The sequence below is a fragment of the Macrosteles quadrilineatus genome, unplaced genomic scaffold (assembly GCF_028750875.1).
Source record: "Macrosteles quadrilineatus isolate MER2022 unplaced genomic scaffold, UCM_ALF_1.0 Scaffold_2__2_contigs__length_208266976, whole genome shotgun sequence".
NCBI classification, from domain to species: domain Eukaryota; kingdom Metazoa; phylum Arthropoda; class Insecta; order Hemiptera; family Cicadellidae; genus Macrosteles; species Macrosteles quadrilineatus.
The window spans coordinates 4232322-4249714 of NW_026542595.1; the positions used below are offsets into that span (position 1 = coordinate 4232322).

The 17393-nt window shown below is 32.9% G+C and overlaps 1 protein-coding gene across 1 annotated transcript in view; it reads left to right on the top strand.

The window, feature by feature from the left end:
- Positions 1-17393, top strand: part of LOC128986413 (potassium voltage-gated channel subfamily H member 8) — a 348552-nt gene that overhangs the window by 76875 nt on the left and 254284 nt on the right. Inside the window, exon 2 of the mRNA XM_054406776.1 lies at positions 14527-14622. Coding sequence (XP_054262751.1) covers positions 14547-14622 — 76 coding nt within the window. The 5' untranslated portion in view covers positions 14527-14546. The remainder of the gene's footprint in view (positions 1-14526; positions 14623-17393) is intronic.

Genomic DNA, 17393 nt, shown 5'->3' on the forward strand with positions numbered 1-17393 from the left:
ATTATAGTCGGTTCAAATGAATCTTTTAGCCAAAAACACGTAACAAAAGAGTTTACCCTAACTGAGTAAGATTCCGTAGAAACATTGGTAACGTGTCAGGTAATATAAACTGGCATTGCAACAGAGCGACGACAGAACCTCTTATTATTGCATTATTTGTGTCGAGTTTCACATGATTCATGGCGTGTACGTTGAATAACTCAGTGTAGTGATTTCAACACAAACTACACGAGAAAAATGTAAATTTTACAATTAAGCTTGTTTGTTAGGTTGCTGAACAAATCCATAAGTTTTAAATACAATTCGGAGTTCTCTGTTACATACCTTTGGCAGCGTCCTGCTTAACTGATTTTAACGATTGATGTGTCATTTTAAAGCTTACGAATGGTAACTAAAATGTAATTTCCTTAAGTCATCGCTCCTCTTACGTTTGATTTATTTATTGAAATTTAATTTACTATAAGTTATAAGTTTTATTCGCCAATTGTCTTACAGTACACCACATAATATTTGAAAATTAAAAGGGTATTGTTGATTGTATTATTCTATTTGCCTCCGAAACCTCGTTAGAACACTATTCAAATGCGCAATTTTTGCACTGGCACCACGCGTATTTGCTTATAACTCAAAACTTGCAAAAAGAAAAACCATTATGAATTAAATTCGTATTGTTTACTGGATAAAATAACTGAATGAATATTTTTCAGATAATAATATTATTATATTGTACTAGCAGCAAATGTCCTTTCTTTCAACAGCAAAGAAAAGGAATTTATGAAGAATGTTTCATGCGTTGGTGGCTCCATTCTATGAATGCTTTACTCTAAATACTTCAACTTTTGTGTTGGTTGCCAGATTCGTGCCTTTATGAAGACAAAGTAATAATTTTAAGTACAATACAGTTTATTAGACATTTAGTTTTTTGCGTTTAATGCAATTATTGTTATGATACGCATTTTTATGTTAGAACTAACGTACTGAAAGCACAGTTCTTAATCTGTATTGTATTTAAATTCTACATTTACAAATTTTAACATTATTAGGTAATGCAATTAAACTGATTGTGTTGATGAACGGCTGACTTCGAACAAAGATCAGTAGAACTAAAATATTTTGTGTTGTGAATTTAGAAATAAGTTTGTCAAGGCCAAATGAAATAGATAAAAATTCTTAGCTAACATTATAATTTAAAAACATATATATTTTGTTGACCGGAGAACCCAAGACATTCAATAATATGACTAGTATACGCTTCTAGAAGCTGAATGAACGGTTAAATAGCGCAACTTTAACTCATTACAACTAAGTAATAGTAACATCATAATTTGTACGTATATTTATAAACCATGTCATATAAGGTTTCTCTTGTAAACTTAGGAATGTATCCAAAAAATGACATACGTGAATTATTTTCCACCAAATAAAACGAAATAAAATATGACATTTTCATCTAGTTGAAGATGACATGTTTTGCATGTTTCAAAGGAAACGTTGACTTAACTGTATCGAGCAAAGGTCTTTTTTCACAATTATAACCAGAGAGACAGTTTACTGTGTGTGAATAACGTTTATTTACGTTTTTCTGTACTTCTTTAATCTTTTACTAAATTTATCTTTTAATCTTAAAGATGCTTTTTTCATTGTTTTGTCTATCAAAAAACAAATATTTTAAAGTTTTAAGTTTTTCCATACACATACTAACTGTTTTTATTGTATTGTATTTTTAAATATATTTAGTTCAAGTCTAAACCAACTGTTGAACGAAATATATAATTTATGATTATAGAACATATAAAACAATATTAAGCTGTAAACCTCGCTTAAGAGTTTCAACAAACTAATTCCCAATTGTTTGGCAAAATAAAATAAAACCCATTATATTATAAATATAGTAAACTACGATTACTTTGTTACAATTTAAAAAATACAATAGTAAGAGTCCGTAAAGTGTATTAGTTTAAGTGCAGAACTACCGGAACTAAAAAAGAATAAAATGTTTAAATACAAACATGAAATATTTTTAGATGGTTTTAAATCCACTTAAATGACGTATTCACTGATGTTTTGTGCATTGAGGTCGTTCAAAACTATGATTTCAGAAATAAATACAGTAAATTAAAAATAAACACAACAAAAAGGTTCTAACTAATAAAATATTACATGACGTTGACCCACATAAACTGGCATGTAATTTACAAACGTTCTTTTGAATAGACGCAATGTTTTTATGTACTGTATTTATATTAATTCTAATCATGACCCCTCTTCCCAAGATAACTAATACACTTAACTACTCATAATATATTAGACTTGAAGAAGCCTACCCTAACCAAACATGCAACGTAAATCAGTTTAACTCGTTGACTGATTGGGCCTGAAGCATCTAACAAAATATCAAAACTAAAATACGTAGCAGAACAAATGTTATATCTTGTACCTTAATAAATGGACAGTATTCTAAACAGTTTATATAATTTGATTATAACATTTTTTGATTGTTAACCTAAAGTTACAAATATCGTTTAGTATAATTAGGTAATACAATTAGTGATGACTAAATAATTCTTTGGTTAATTACACCATAGGATCATACAATGATATAATCATGGTGGTTTTTCCATTGTTAAAATTTATGCGAATCTAAAGTAATCTATAGGACTGCAACCAATATATTTAGGTCATACAAACAACCGAAATGTAATTATAAATATTAACACCACAGCAAACCTGCAGCTTAAGAGCATTTCTTTTTACCTGATTGGATTTTCACAAACATGTATTCCTAAAACTAATTCCCTATTTAAATAACATTAGGCTTAAAGAGAAATTAGTTGTCTGTTACAGGGAAAGGAATAAAGTGTGTGTTTTTTGTAATCGGTTTATAGATTAGTATGAAATATATAAATTTGCCAAATTTGATCAAAATCTATTCACTGTAAAAAGCAATCATACTTTATGTTGTGACATAAAAAACGTTAGTAACCATTTTCAATTAAAATTTAAACCACTTGCTTGGATGCAATCTATAAAAACATGAATGTTAAATATTTCGCAAACACATGAAAACAAAATAGATCATATTTGACATGGGTTCGTTGACAGTTTACGTCTGTGAAATTAACAGTTTATGACCTGTCGTTGACCGACCTCTGCAACTAACATCGGAAAATCACATGTCAAGATAGATGGCATTTCCATTATTTCACACAGCAGCATTCTGTATATATTACTTTCAGAAGTAATATAAATCATAATACTCTAATTTAAAAACGCAAACGAATTTAAAAATGTTATATTTTATCGATTGTTAACTGATATATAATGCAGTTGTGACGACTGAGTTGAGGTCATTTTGAAGTTGGTGGTTGTTTAAAGTAAGTTATTTAATGTTTTTCGAGAACAAAAAAAAATTATTCTTTTGAAAAGTAAAAAAAAACGATTAAATACGTTTTAGCATTGTACTCATTGTTTCGATGTACAAAACCAAATCAAGCTTTTCAGCTGAATTAAAACAAGGTGAACTTACATAATACTTGCTACGTTAGTTAAGTATTTAAATTATAATTCTTTTTAATGTTCAGTAAGTAATGCCTTATTTTACAGGCACTTCAAAATGTGAAATCAAATTAGTAAAATAGTAAACATTTGGGATTTTTTTTAAATTATCAGTATTCGTAATATTGAGGAGAATGGATATTTGATGCGTTTTAACCGAATTTGTTGCACGAAAAACTTAAAGTATGCTAAATACTATTAAATTAATTTAAACGTTGAAAACTATTAGAAGCAGTTATTTAAAATGCTGGGTAAAATAACATGGTTAAAACCTTATCCTTTTTAGTACATCATAAAAAGCTTAAGTTTAAATTTTAGTTATCGTACGCAGTGCTTTGGTTATGTGCACACACTCTATAAATGAACTACAATAGAACAATTTGTGTTTTGTAAATATAATCAGTGCTATTAGCTATGACATTTTTCCTACCAATGTTGAATCAAATTACACAGTTGAACAGACTCAATATCAAAAATATATATTTCATATCAAGCTTTTATGCTCAAATGATAATAGAATACTTCTGTACATACGGTTTATGAATGTTTGCTTTTTAACTTATTGTTTAAAGCGCTTATTTAAAAAAAAAAATAACATTTTATATATATGTATTCATTTTTAATGCCTTAAACCCCACATGTTTTACTCATTTGGATTAAAATAAACATTTCAAACAATGATAACAATTTTGTCCCTTAAATAACGAATAAACCACATTCGAATGGTGAACGATGACCTGTGATGTGTCAATGTGTCGACGTGACCCGTGTGACCCAACTTTGGCGTCCGTCAGAATTTCTGTAGTTTATGATTTATGGTTGACAAACTCCAAAACTAATGTGCTGGCTTTGCCAATTCAATTGATGTTCCATTGCATTTAAATTCAGTAGATTATCCAGGTGTTATTTCTAGCTTGAAATCATACTCACTCCAAAAAAACTTTCATAATACAGGAGTTGTTGGAATATATTTTTTAACAGGAGTGTATTTGAATAGTATTTTCCTATTGTTTAAACAAATGATTTCCCAATAAAACTATATTAGGAAAGATTAAAATGATAACAACAGCAAAACACCAATATTTAACAGAAGCTATAGAGATAGGTTGTCAACAAAATCTTATGGAGTTGTTTTAAACGCACAGCCGCAGTGGAGTGGATTTATATGCCAATTTAATACACTCAATGCGTTAACATTTTTAAACCATGAAAAAACAATACATTGCAGTTTACGCCCTTGTTAATTAATTACCAATCATAACTTACACTGCACACCAAAGTTGTTTCAATACTATTTGTTGGTTCTACATTTATGTAATGTTATTATTCAAACCGCACCTGGAAGGCTGGAAGTGATTAGGATATACTAGTTTGGAAAAAAGTTTGATGAGAGATTTCCAAATTAAGCTAAAATTAAGTTGAAAAGTTTTATTGTTCTGACATTAATTGACTGCAACTATATTTGCATTAACATTGTGTGGAATGTACTATATAGAACAACATGTTACTTAAATATTTTTGTTTAGTCTGACGTATATCTATGAATAACAGAGCTTAAAAGCTGCAGTGTCCATCGCGATGTCAACAGATGAGGACAACAGAGCTTTTCAGCTCAAAAAGCTATCAAACAACCACATAGTTTTCGATGAAGAAAGTAGTATTCTATCGCTTTAACCACAGAAAAGCTAATAGCTTGAGTAGTATGCTCAATGAAAAATAATTATAATTATAATTATTAATTAGTTTATAATGTGTCGTCTCTGGATACAACTACTCATTAAAACTTTACATTGTATTCGTATCAATGACACGGTGGTGTATCATTTTAGAGTTTGAAATGTTTGATGATTGATGTCAGTTAGCAAACATTTCATCCGAGATAGAAATATCAAGCTTATATAGGATAAGATTAGTAGGTTAACAAACTATGATCAATTATCACAAACTATTTTTAGGATTGTGTAACAAGCTATATTTGGTAACATAAAAGTTAGCTATTTATAAAAGAAGTTTATAATGTCTTAGCTTTGTAAGTTTCAGTTGTATAGGCCTATATATCCTCCCCTTTCACTCAAAGCGTAATGAAATCTGTTTAAGTATTATATTGGCCTTGAAATACGTTTTTCGTACCGTACACAAAGGTGTTTTATAAAATAAAATCATTTACAACATAGTAAAACACTAAAAGTGTTATTTAAGGCACAACCGAGTGAAGAAACATGCTCTCAAGGGTTGAGCTGCTCAGTAGTAATCTTTTCTAAAAAAATGTGTCTGTGCTTTTAATAGAAAAATGTAATTCATTACATACTATTCCTAAACATTAAATTAAGATGGAATGATAATTGTATGAGATATGCGCTTGATTGACGCCTATCTTAACCCAAAACGTGCAGAAACTCAACGCCATAAAGGCAAGTATTTTTAATAAAAATAGCATTACCATTTTAACTTATTAGACTCGTGACTTTTTAACAAATGAATACGAGCTTAAAAAAACTCACTCTTAAATGGTAGTTATTAGGAAAAACGACAAAAGAGTGTATTGAACTAGTGACAAGAGACACATTGTATACTGTATAGTCGAGCAACAGATGGAGTCTTCAAGACAAGCCAATCAATCTGCTCCCGTCCAACGTGGCTCTGGTTGGTTCTTTCTTTACAAAGTAAATTGAAAAATTCAAATAAAAAGAATTCAAATAATCTTAACAAATATAATATTTTGCATTTTAATTTAAAAACTATAATAATAATATTCAGCCGAACTAATTGGAGACAATAATACAGTGTGATTGAAAAGTCCTAGAACGGTTATTATTACTCAATTATTTATTTCCCCCTAAGGGGGGCGGCCCATGAGGAGTCAGACGAAATTCTTCAATAGCAGCATAGGTCGAGTTTGGTATCACATTAAAGGTCATCTCTGTTAGTAAAACTACACTGCCTCAAACCCGAACTCAAACTGACAATGGAGTCAAAAATGAAAAATTTTCTAAGTTTCCTTAAATTTGCAATGCTTATTATTATTATGTAAGCGCCCGCTAGAAGTCGGAAGAAAATCATAAACCTAAGCATAGGTCGATATGTATGGTGGTGATATCATATTAAAGGTCTTTATTAGTAGAATTTGAGCGCTAATTTGAGCTCAAATTAACAGCTGGGTAGAAAATGGCACCGTTTAAAGATTCAAAATGACAGATTCAAGAAATATTTGAACGGCTGCCATTTTGACTGAGTTGTCCGTATGAGTTCGGTTTTCCGGCAACGTGTTATCTATAATATTAAAACGAAACAGGGTTTTTTTTATTTCACGATTCTGAATCAACCACTTGACGGATTTTCATGATTTTTGTGTTGAAAGAAAGATAATTTTGAGAACTAGGGAATGTCGAAGCCATAATTTTAGTTTAGGGATTCAGTTTTTTAGAAATTAGGTTTTAATTTTTAAAAAGTCTAGCAGCCGACGCTAGCAATTTAAAGTATTTTTAATGCTGGTTTAACTAACAGCTGGTTTATAACTGTCATTGAAATGTTTATGTTACGAGTTGTTTGTTTACAAAAATATTTTTCGTTGGTGTTTGCCTACATACTATTTCACTTTAAAATGTAGGTAGTTTTCCCCTACCGTAAAGGATCTGCGATATCAGGAAATGTGTTATTTTTTTTAACTAAACATCTCAAACACTTGCGTTTAATCAAGTTTTGTCGTAAATGCAATCTGTGTAAGTATTTAGTTTATGCATTGCAAATTTCAACTCATATTTGGGAAATATTTTTTCAGCAGTTTATCGCTTAGTTGTTTAAGATATAAGTGGTTTACGTGTTGATACTTCTTTTTCTGTATGTTTGAATGTGAGTATGTTGGCATACGCCGTAGTGCTGATGATTCAGAAACTTGGGCATACTGACCAAAGAACCGAAAAACCTTAATGCTGGGTTAGATAATAAAGTGCAGAGAAAATATACAGACCAGTTCAAGATAACGGTCCGGAGGTCGAAATAAAAAAGAACAGAGAGCTAAGAGAAATGTGTTAACACCCAAATATAGGGATGCTTTCCAGAAGTAGGTAAAGCTTGGATGGACAGGCTGTGCATAAACTTTTACAAAGTATATTCCAAGGAGTACCACACGATAGACGGGAAATATCAAGTTATGAAATGCATCCTCAGACTGGGATCTAAATTTTGAAGAGGCAGGCGATAGAAGAGAATCCTCATAAAAGTTTCAGTGGGCACGGAGTTAATATAAGGTACGGTAAGTACATAAGTAGTACAGTATGCAATTGGAGGTGGCATGTAACTACTCTACTCAAAACCAGTGTGAATCGGTCGCCAATCTCACTTCAAGATTTTTCAAATCGACACAAATGCTGTTTTATGATAAAATTATCTGATTTAAAATGCATATCGCCATATTTTAGGTCCATATTCGAATGGAATAAATATGTGGTCACGTTACATTTGTTTATAAGGTGATCTTCCCCATTAAAACTGTCAGAATTTGTGTCTATGAGTGTAAACTAGATGTTCTGAATTATTCCGTTTTAGTTGACAACTCGATTCCCGTACGTAGGACGGGCCACCTGCTCGTACTTAATAATAAATTTAATTTGATACCAAACCTGGCCTATGCTGCTACTTAAAATCTTTTTCTTACGTGGGCTGCCCCCCTTAAGAGATAAAAAAGTAATACTGTAATAGCTTGAAAGAGTAGACTTTAATGGTTATTACTGATATTCCAAGTCTTATTATTTTATCCATAATGGTAAAAATATATTACACCGTTCCGAGAAATTTCAATCACCCTTTATATATTTCAGTTACATTTCATTTGTGATTTTATCAGGGTGCTTCACGTAATACTAACTATTGTTATTATATCATCATCCGGTTAAGCTCAACTCTAGGCTATAGAATCAATTTCTATTCATTCTCAAGATACGAAAATAATTTTCTTTTACCCAGGACTTGTAGACAGTCCATCGTAACACTGTCACTTACATCAATATATAAAAATGTAGTTCATTGGAAGATGATATTGAGAGTTACAAAGAGACCTTTTTGGTTCATCACTTTCGTAGAAATGTAGAAATGATAATGGAGTTGCACGTCTTTCTAAATAAAACAGATATCTGAAGAGTTTGTAGTGGTTTAATTCATTCAGTTCAATACTTATTGTAAGAGTATGCTGTAAAAGGTAAAAGGCACACGCAAAAGTTAATTAATTTAAAACAAATTAAATAGGGTATTTCAAAGTGGTATTTATAGAAGTAACACGTTTTCTCCGTGTTCACTAAACTTTTTCTTAAATAGCGTCTTGGAAGATAGTTTTTTTATTTAAGACTATTCCAATTATATGATATTGTGTTTAAGAAATGTGAGAGCTCGCAACTCTCTGAAATACGAGGATTATAACTCACATGGAGTTGCTGCTACTTTTGAGGCTCAGCCAAGTGGAATTTACCCTCGGTAAAACATAAACGATGAAACTTTAGAAATTGTACGCTTACACTACAGACATTATGTTTGAAGATGATATGTAATATGACTCATAAAATCGAATATGTTTTTTCCTGTTTTGAATTCGGGTACTAAACCAGTGTTTGTTTCGAAGAAAAGCTGGAATTTATGGACACATATTATACTAAAAAACTTTTAAAACTCTGAAGGGTGCGATTGCATCTTACATGAAATTTCAATTAACCAGATGAAAAGAATAATCATTAACTCTCCAAAGGCTTAGTCAACAGGTTACGATATTTAGTTTACAGTCACTACTCTTAACTGAACACAAACAAACATATTGCATTAGGCATTTTTCTTATAACATTATGACCACCGTACATGGACTCATAAGTTTGTGGTGTTTACTTGACAAGTTCACCCACAATATTTTAAAGCACGACTATCTGGCCCAAGTAACAAAGTACCAGAGTGGAAAAGGCTGACGTGGATAGAACGAACTGTGGGAAAGTAATACATCAGCCAAGAAAACCTCGATTTCTCCGCTTTTCTCCACAATAGTATAGCATTTGTCACATTTCACCTGGTGCACTCAGAACCAGGGCGGAAGGAGGTGTTTGTGTATGATTTGTAACTTATTTCAAAAGTAGATTATCAATTCATTGAGATGGGGTTGCTACCTAGAGGCGTGCTTTGACCTAAATATGAGTGAAGGGTGAGTATAGAATGAAATGAGATGATATCCAATACTAAAAAGTCAATGATATCACCCAATATCCAATACTCAATATTATCCTACAGCCAATAGCCAACTACTGTATATTACTGGCTAAAATCACCTGTTTATTAGCCAGGATGGACAGTTGGGTCTAGTTTCGAACATTGAATAAGCTACAGACTTTCTCAGGATCGATCCGGCAACCTTTTAATTGTAAGTCAAGCACTGATACCACTCAGCTCCCCAGCCACTTACTCAGGAGATTAGTGAATTTCTAATTCTTACAAAGATTGATCTTAGTTTTGGGTTCTGTTTTTCAGCTTTTTTGTTGGTGTAGAGTCCTCCTGATTACTGAAATATAAGGCTCATGATCCACTTAAAAATCTCCTTGAGTTTCTGAATTAGCTAGTGATATCTTTGTGTGCGGAAATATATGTTTCTCTAGTCTTCATTACCCTTGGTTGAAGTTGTCTTTTTGCCCACCTAGACGTTGGTTCGGTACCGCGGTACTATATTTTTTTCTTTAAACATAACTTTTTCAGTAGTTTCTTTACATTACTGTTTCAAAATATTCTAGTTCTAGTGATAAAATGAGTGCTGCGAATCCAAATAGATAAACGTATTTATACGGGCACATATGTGTCCGTAGGTACGAAATATCCTGAAACCTTTTGGGATTTAAGGATATTTTTACTAATCTTGTAACGTTAATGGGTTTAGACTCGCGCACCAGTCCATACTGGGTTTCTATCGTACTTCTTTTTAGTTTACTTTAATAATTTAGTTTTACTTTACAGTAGAATGAATAACTAAGTAAATAGCACTATATTGCCTTACGCTAATTGTTATTGCAGATTCAAAGTGCTAAACACAGTAAACTACCTCACATATATTACATTATTCAATCCCATTATATAACTGACGCTACACATTATTCCTTAATTTAGTTACAAACCGCTGTGGCTTGGCCATTGTCGTGGTGTGTTTATTGTTTATAGTTTAGCTACTTAAAAATTATTATTGGGATACATCAAATTTTATGGGTTTTAAAAGCATATCAAATTATTGTTAGGTATGTATGATCATATCTTGTTGAACTTCTCAGAATTTTAGACCATAATCGACCCCTCATACATATAGTATAACTCTGTCATATTCAAAGCAGTAGTGACACGTTTAGTACTAAAACCACCTGCAGCAATGAAGGAACTTGTCGTGGTCAGAGTATGTTGACAGTAATCCTATGTTTGTCAATGTAATGAAAATGTAGTACGAGTGGCCCGTGGTCGAACATAACATTGCTCTTCATTTGTTGCTGAAATACACCTCTCAGAGAACCGCCGCAGTTAACACCGCCACCTGCAGACTATACAAAACCTCTCAATTATATATACACCCCCTGCACAGTTGTATACAATAGTCAGTTGATGGCTTTATATTTTAATTGAGTTTAACATATAAAGCCAATCAACATATATATTGTATATATGAGTATATAACGTATCACAAGAGTTTATATGAAAGATATATATACGATTTGATCTAAATTAAAAGCTACAATAGCAACTATGTAAAAGTCAGGTGCTACCAAATGATTCAGCCAATGGTAGCTTCACAGTAATCATAAAACCCCGTGCAAAAAGGTTGAAATGTCTCATATTCGCACATGTTTACACTAATAAAATGTAGAGTATCGAGGTTTTATGTCAAGTGCTGCATGTGGTTGGAATATTGTTTGTCACTAATGAATGCCTCCAGTCACACAGCTGCTGTCAAGGGTATAAAAATAGTTTTAAAGTACTCTTTTTCACGTTGATAATAACGGATTGAACTTTTGACTATCAAAATGTGTCAAAATGTAACAGTATGTTTTTAACGTAAGTTTTTTCCCTTTCTTTACGGAATGAATTATAAAAACGGTATACATTTTTTTTCTTTTTACTTTTTATTTAGATTCAAACTAGTCGTGTTTGACAAAAAAATCATATTTCCTTCTAAAATAAAAAAAGTAAATTGTATCCATTTGGATACTATTGTCTCATAATGTGCTGCAAGTAATGATGCATTGTATAAGTTTTATTGCTGCATGATCACAGTTTTCCTGTAGGTGCCAAATGGCTTCATGTTTCCGTGTGGAAACCTAGTATCCGTTGAAACAGACAACCATAATAAGAACAACTTGTATCCATTTGGTATCTATAGGCACAAAACAGTGTTAAGGAATATTATAGGTTGGGAAAAACTTGTGCCTGTAGTATTTATTTGGAGCTAGTTTTATTTTATTGGTATTTTAAAACTACAGTAAATCTGTAACCATGACAATGACTTATTTTCATTCTAATGTATGCAAGGAACATAAAATATATTTTTCATACTGCAGCAAAAACATCCGTTTTTGATGCATGCGTTGCGGGTTTAGCATTTGTACTCTCTAGGAGTAAACATAATTTTTAGTCTCTAGGGAGTAAACATCTGTTGTTGTAAACAGTTGTAAATTTCGATTAAAATCATTTAACGATTGATTTATTAGGTAAGGCATATTGTTGTCGATTGCTCGATATATCAATGGTATGATGTACTGTAAAACAATCGTAATAGACGAAATGGTTGAATAACTTACTAAACAGCTGCTTATTTGCATTAGACGAATTAAAAACAAGTTGGAAGTCGTTTTGAGAGGTTATATTTACATACAAATTATTTCGTTTTCTAGCTTTGTTTGTTAATGATGCAATATAACGAAACATATAGTCCACCACACGGGCAAAAAGTGACTTTCTTAACCCTCGCTCATTTTCCGAATTCGGCTTCGCCTTGATCGTAAAAATTGACCTCGGGTCAAAAAGAGTCACTTTAGTCCCTAGTGATGAAATATATTATTTATATGGATATAAAACTATAAAAACAATATAATATTGATCTCTAAAAGTTGAAGAAATTTATTCACATCAGATCATGTGCACATCCAGCTGAATTATAGTTTTTCTTGTTTTAATTCAGTGCTGCCAACATTGAAGAAAGTAATTTCCATGGAAGATTAAGGATATCTGCTTTTTAGCTAGAAATTTGTGGGTCTATAACCACGTATAACTGTCTCAAAAGGAGAAAATCAAGAATAACTGTGTCCATATGGATGCTATAGGAAGGAAATGGTTCATGGCTGCTTGATCATAATCATTAGCTTAAAACGAAGAAGGAAAGCTGTATTATTTATGTTTGACTTAGCTAATGCAATGTATTGTCAACTTAGCTCAATATAATGATTTGATATGATAATGTCGTTTGTTCCAGTGTGAGTGAATGGATGACCCATGCCCGCCAGAAATGGATTGTTGGCTGCTTGATCATAACGCCTCTTTCACACGAAGCGGCGCGCGCCGTACGGCGTCCGCCGCGCGGCGCTGCGCCGGACAAGCGTGTGTCTACACTAGTACGGTTTCGTGCGGCGCGCGCCGTACGGCACTCCTAAATATTTATTATTTTCTGTTCAGTTATGGCTTTTAAATGAATACTCCACTTAAAAGTTCAAATTAAATGAATAGGATAATTTTAAATATAATAAACTAGTGCACCTGTTGCTCGAATTTGAGCAATTGCAAAATATTAAAGGAGTTTTTTTACGAATAACTGTCACTATTTCCGTATGACGTGTGAGAGTCAACTCAAAGATAATGTAACTAATCACTCCACTCCGGTTATCGAAACTGGAAACGAACTCACTCTGAAAACGAACGCTCACTCCACTCCATCTATCGAAACTGAAAACGAAAACTCTTGTGTGTATCATGTGTGTACTATGAACAGCTGTAATTAATACAAATTATTCGTCCGTTTAACTAAACAAAATCTTGTCTTCATAAGATATACATTGGGATTTTGATGGCCTGAGGGGCAAAGCCCGAGGACTTTTACTACAGGAATTGGTGAAAGGGGGCGTGTACACAACAAATACTTAATTTTGACACATCGTTTGTAAAAATCGGTTCATTATTAACGGAGGAGTAGTATTTCGTAGAAATCACCTTCACGTATTATACATATATAAGTATTCTTCATATCTGAAAATATTGTATTTTAGAAGTTAAAAAAATGTTTCATTACGTATAAATTACTAAATTATTAATTGAATACTAAATATTCTCCTCTAGTTATTAAAGGAAAATTTTTGGTTTAATACTTTAAGTTGGTCGATTTGCATGGGATTAACATAAAAATGTATGTTTTGTAATAACTTTAAATATATTATTTTCCGATACAACGATATATAATTTCTTAATTAACTGTTGCACCCTCTTGGTCAGGTAGTTTGCCTAAAATGAGGCAGCGTAGGGGTTGGGCCGTGCGGCGCGCGCCGCACCGTGTGAAAGCTCCCATAAGAACCAATGCACCTTCACCGAGTTGTCCGGCGTGGACGCCGCGCGGCGCTGTCGTCCGGCTCAAGGTGCATCCGGCCGCGCGCCGGACATAGTGTGAAAGGACTCATATACTCCCATAGCCCTACGCCGGATGCGGCGGGCGCCGCACGGCGCGCGCCGCGTCGTGTGAAAGAGGCGTAATGTCGTTTGTTCCAGTGTGAGCGAATGGAGGACCCATGCCCGCCAGAAAGGGATTGTTGGCTGCTTGATCATAATGTCGTTTGTTGCAGTGTGAGTGAATGGAGGACCCATTCCCGCCAGAAAGGGATTGTTGGCTGCTTGATCATAATGTCGTTTGTTCCAGTGTGAGTGAATGGAGGACCCATGCCCGCCAGAAAGGGATTGTTGGCTGCTTGATCATAATGTCGTTTGTTCCAGTGTGAGTGAATGGAGGACCCATGCCCGCCAGAAAGGGATTGTTGGCGCCGCAAAACACATTCCTCGACACTATCGCCACTCGCTTCGATGGCACACGTAAGTTACTATTGTAATATGTTTATAAGCTTTTAGAACCATTGAATTCTACTAATTTAGTCACAACATGAATATGGGACAGCTGTAGCCATTAAATAAACAAATAATTGAATAAACTATTTAAAGAATATAGGCTTACTACGTTCTGAAATTCTTTTCATAGCCTAAATTTTGGTGCCGGTGATAGTTTTGGTGGGTGTGAGATAACAAATGCTATTGTTGTCCTGTCAGATTGGCTTGCTTAAGGCTGCGCTATACCCGTCTGGCGCACGCAAATGCAAGGGTTTTAGTTCTTACTGTTTGTAGCGCCAATTATGAACCGATTTAAAAAGTCTTGGTGTCAGTGATCTTTCGTTAAATTTTATTATGGTTTTGCCATTTTTTTAAATTTTGACAATTGAAAAATGTTTGGGCTCAAAGGATGGTAAAAATGTTAAAATACGCGTTTTTTTATCATAAGTTTTAACAAATACAAATAACTTTTAGAGAAAAAAAATAAAAACGGGGAAAGTGCAATAGATTCTTAAAAACAATAATCAGCAGTTAGTTTATTAAAAACTTAAGGATAACGAATAATCACCCAGATTCGAAAGGCTTGCATGGGGTTGTTCAATTCAATGGTATAGGGACATGGGCGTTCAGCAACGCCCAACATTTACAGAAAGGGAACTTTTTCCAACTTTTTCCAGATAATGTTGACATTATTCTTTAAACGTATTGAGAAATCCGAGATGAGGTAGAGCGCACCCTAAAACATCCTTCATATTAATCAGCAATCAGTAATAGATATCAGTGTGTTTTGGTGGCCCAGTTCAACTACGTCATTTTTACCCTACAACTGACTATATTTTAGCACACGAATGTAATGCAGATTTCTACTCAGTTAGATATGTATTTGTTATGAACAAAAGATTATAATATCCAGTCAATAATAATACTTACTTATTACTTGAATTGGACTAAGATGTAGGCTATCTTGTTTTTTAAAAAATGCGTCCATTTTAAAAAGGGTTGGAGATTAATTTATACTTGTAAAAATAGAGTTGTACAGTGATTTTATAACTAAATAATACGAGGGCTGTCCGTGTATTCATCGAGCTGTCGTCACCTTTTAGTGAGCTGTCTCTCAACAGGGCCGTAATTTTGACCCTCATCCACTACTAAATTGAGCCAGTTCCTACCCCTAAGTGACATATGGTCTCGTCATTAAAACTATCGTACTATACACTAAAACTATGTGCGGGCAAATCTACACTCCTACAATCGTGAATTCATGGCTACTAATGTATACCAGTTATTGGTTCTGCAAGAAAAAGAAAAGACGGATAAGTTACTGGAAACAGATTAGTGGATAATGCTTGGAACCAGTGAACCACCTTGAAAGCATGGTTACTTAATCTCCTTGGTCCTTGTAGCTCCTTTCGTTTGGATCCTAATGAATGTTCTTCCTTTCCTTGTTTCCTTCCTATTGATTGTTTTTTTTTTTTTTTTTTTTTTACTTAGCAGTGTCATGGACAGAAAAAATAAGTATTAATACTTCTTAATCTACATAATGATATCAGTTATATTGATTTAAATGTTTTGTATATTCTACCCAGCAGTGCCATGAACCGAAAAATTTAAGTATTAATACTTCTTAGTAAACAGTTTCAACTCAAAACCACCATTCTTCAAATTTGTAAAGAGTATTTTGTAAAATTAGGCACAATAATAACTGGCAGACATGTGTATATTCTTATTCTGTGATCTTAGCTATAATAAATCATTGTTATCATAATATTTCTCGGTGTAAACCGTGAGCAATGAAGTCACAGCGTATGCAAAATGGAAGAATAAATCTCCAATACATGTATTTTATCGGCTGCAAAGTGACAACTGCAATGACACATAGCGTACACTCCCCATTCCACACATCCCTTACTCCGTCAATTCTTTATTTCTGTTGCCGTTGAATCGCAGGTAGAGCTTTTAGCTTGTTATGCATGGGTAAAACAACACAAATATGTATATTTGTGTACATATTTTTATTGTTTAAATCTTATTTTAGTTTATGCTGGTTGATATAAATACTGCATCTAAGGTTCCTTTTTTAAAACGCATTAAACCTAATTGCTATGGTTCTGACCAAATACCAATTGGAATATTTTATTTTATTAAAAATCAGTGCTTGTGATTACAAAAACAACACAATTTTACAGTTATTTGTATGGTATGTACCAGAATCATACAAGTGATTGAAATATCAGATGCAATAAGTTCGTGTTACATCTGTATTCAGTAACTTTAATCAACAGACTTATCTTATTATGGGTTCTAGACATAGTGATTTATACTAATTTGAAATAATAACTTCGCCAATATTTCTGAATTTTTAATTTTTATGAGGCCTTTCGCCAGCTATGCTGGCATCATCAGACACATCACAAAACTGAAGGTTATGTTTAACATAACATAAACATAACCTTCAGTTTTGTGATGTGTCTGATGATGCCAGCATAGCTGGCGAAAGGCCTCATAAAAATTAAAAATTCAGAAATATTGGCGAAGTTATTATTTCAAATTAGTATAATTCCAGTATTAACAGTTCTTCTTGAAGATAGTGATTTATGTTAACCAATTTGATTTAATATATAAAAGATGGAGTTTACAACGCTCACTTTTGAATAAGCTGGTTCTTTTTCAACTTAAACGATGTCGTATCTCATCTTCACTCTTATAAAGCAAAGAACAGCCCGGTTGCCTATACCATATATATAATCATTCACTTACCT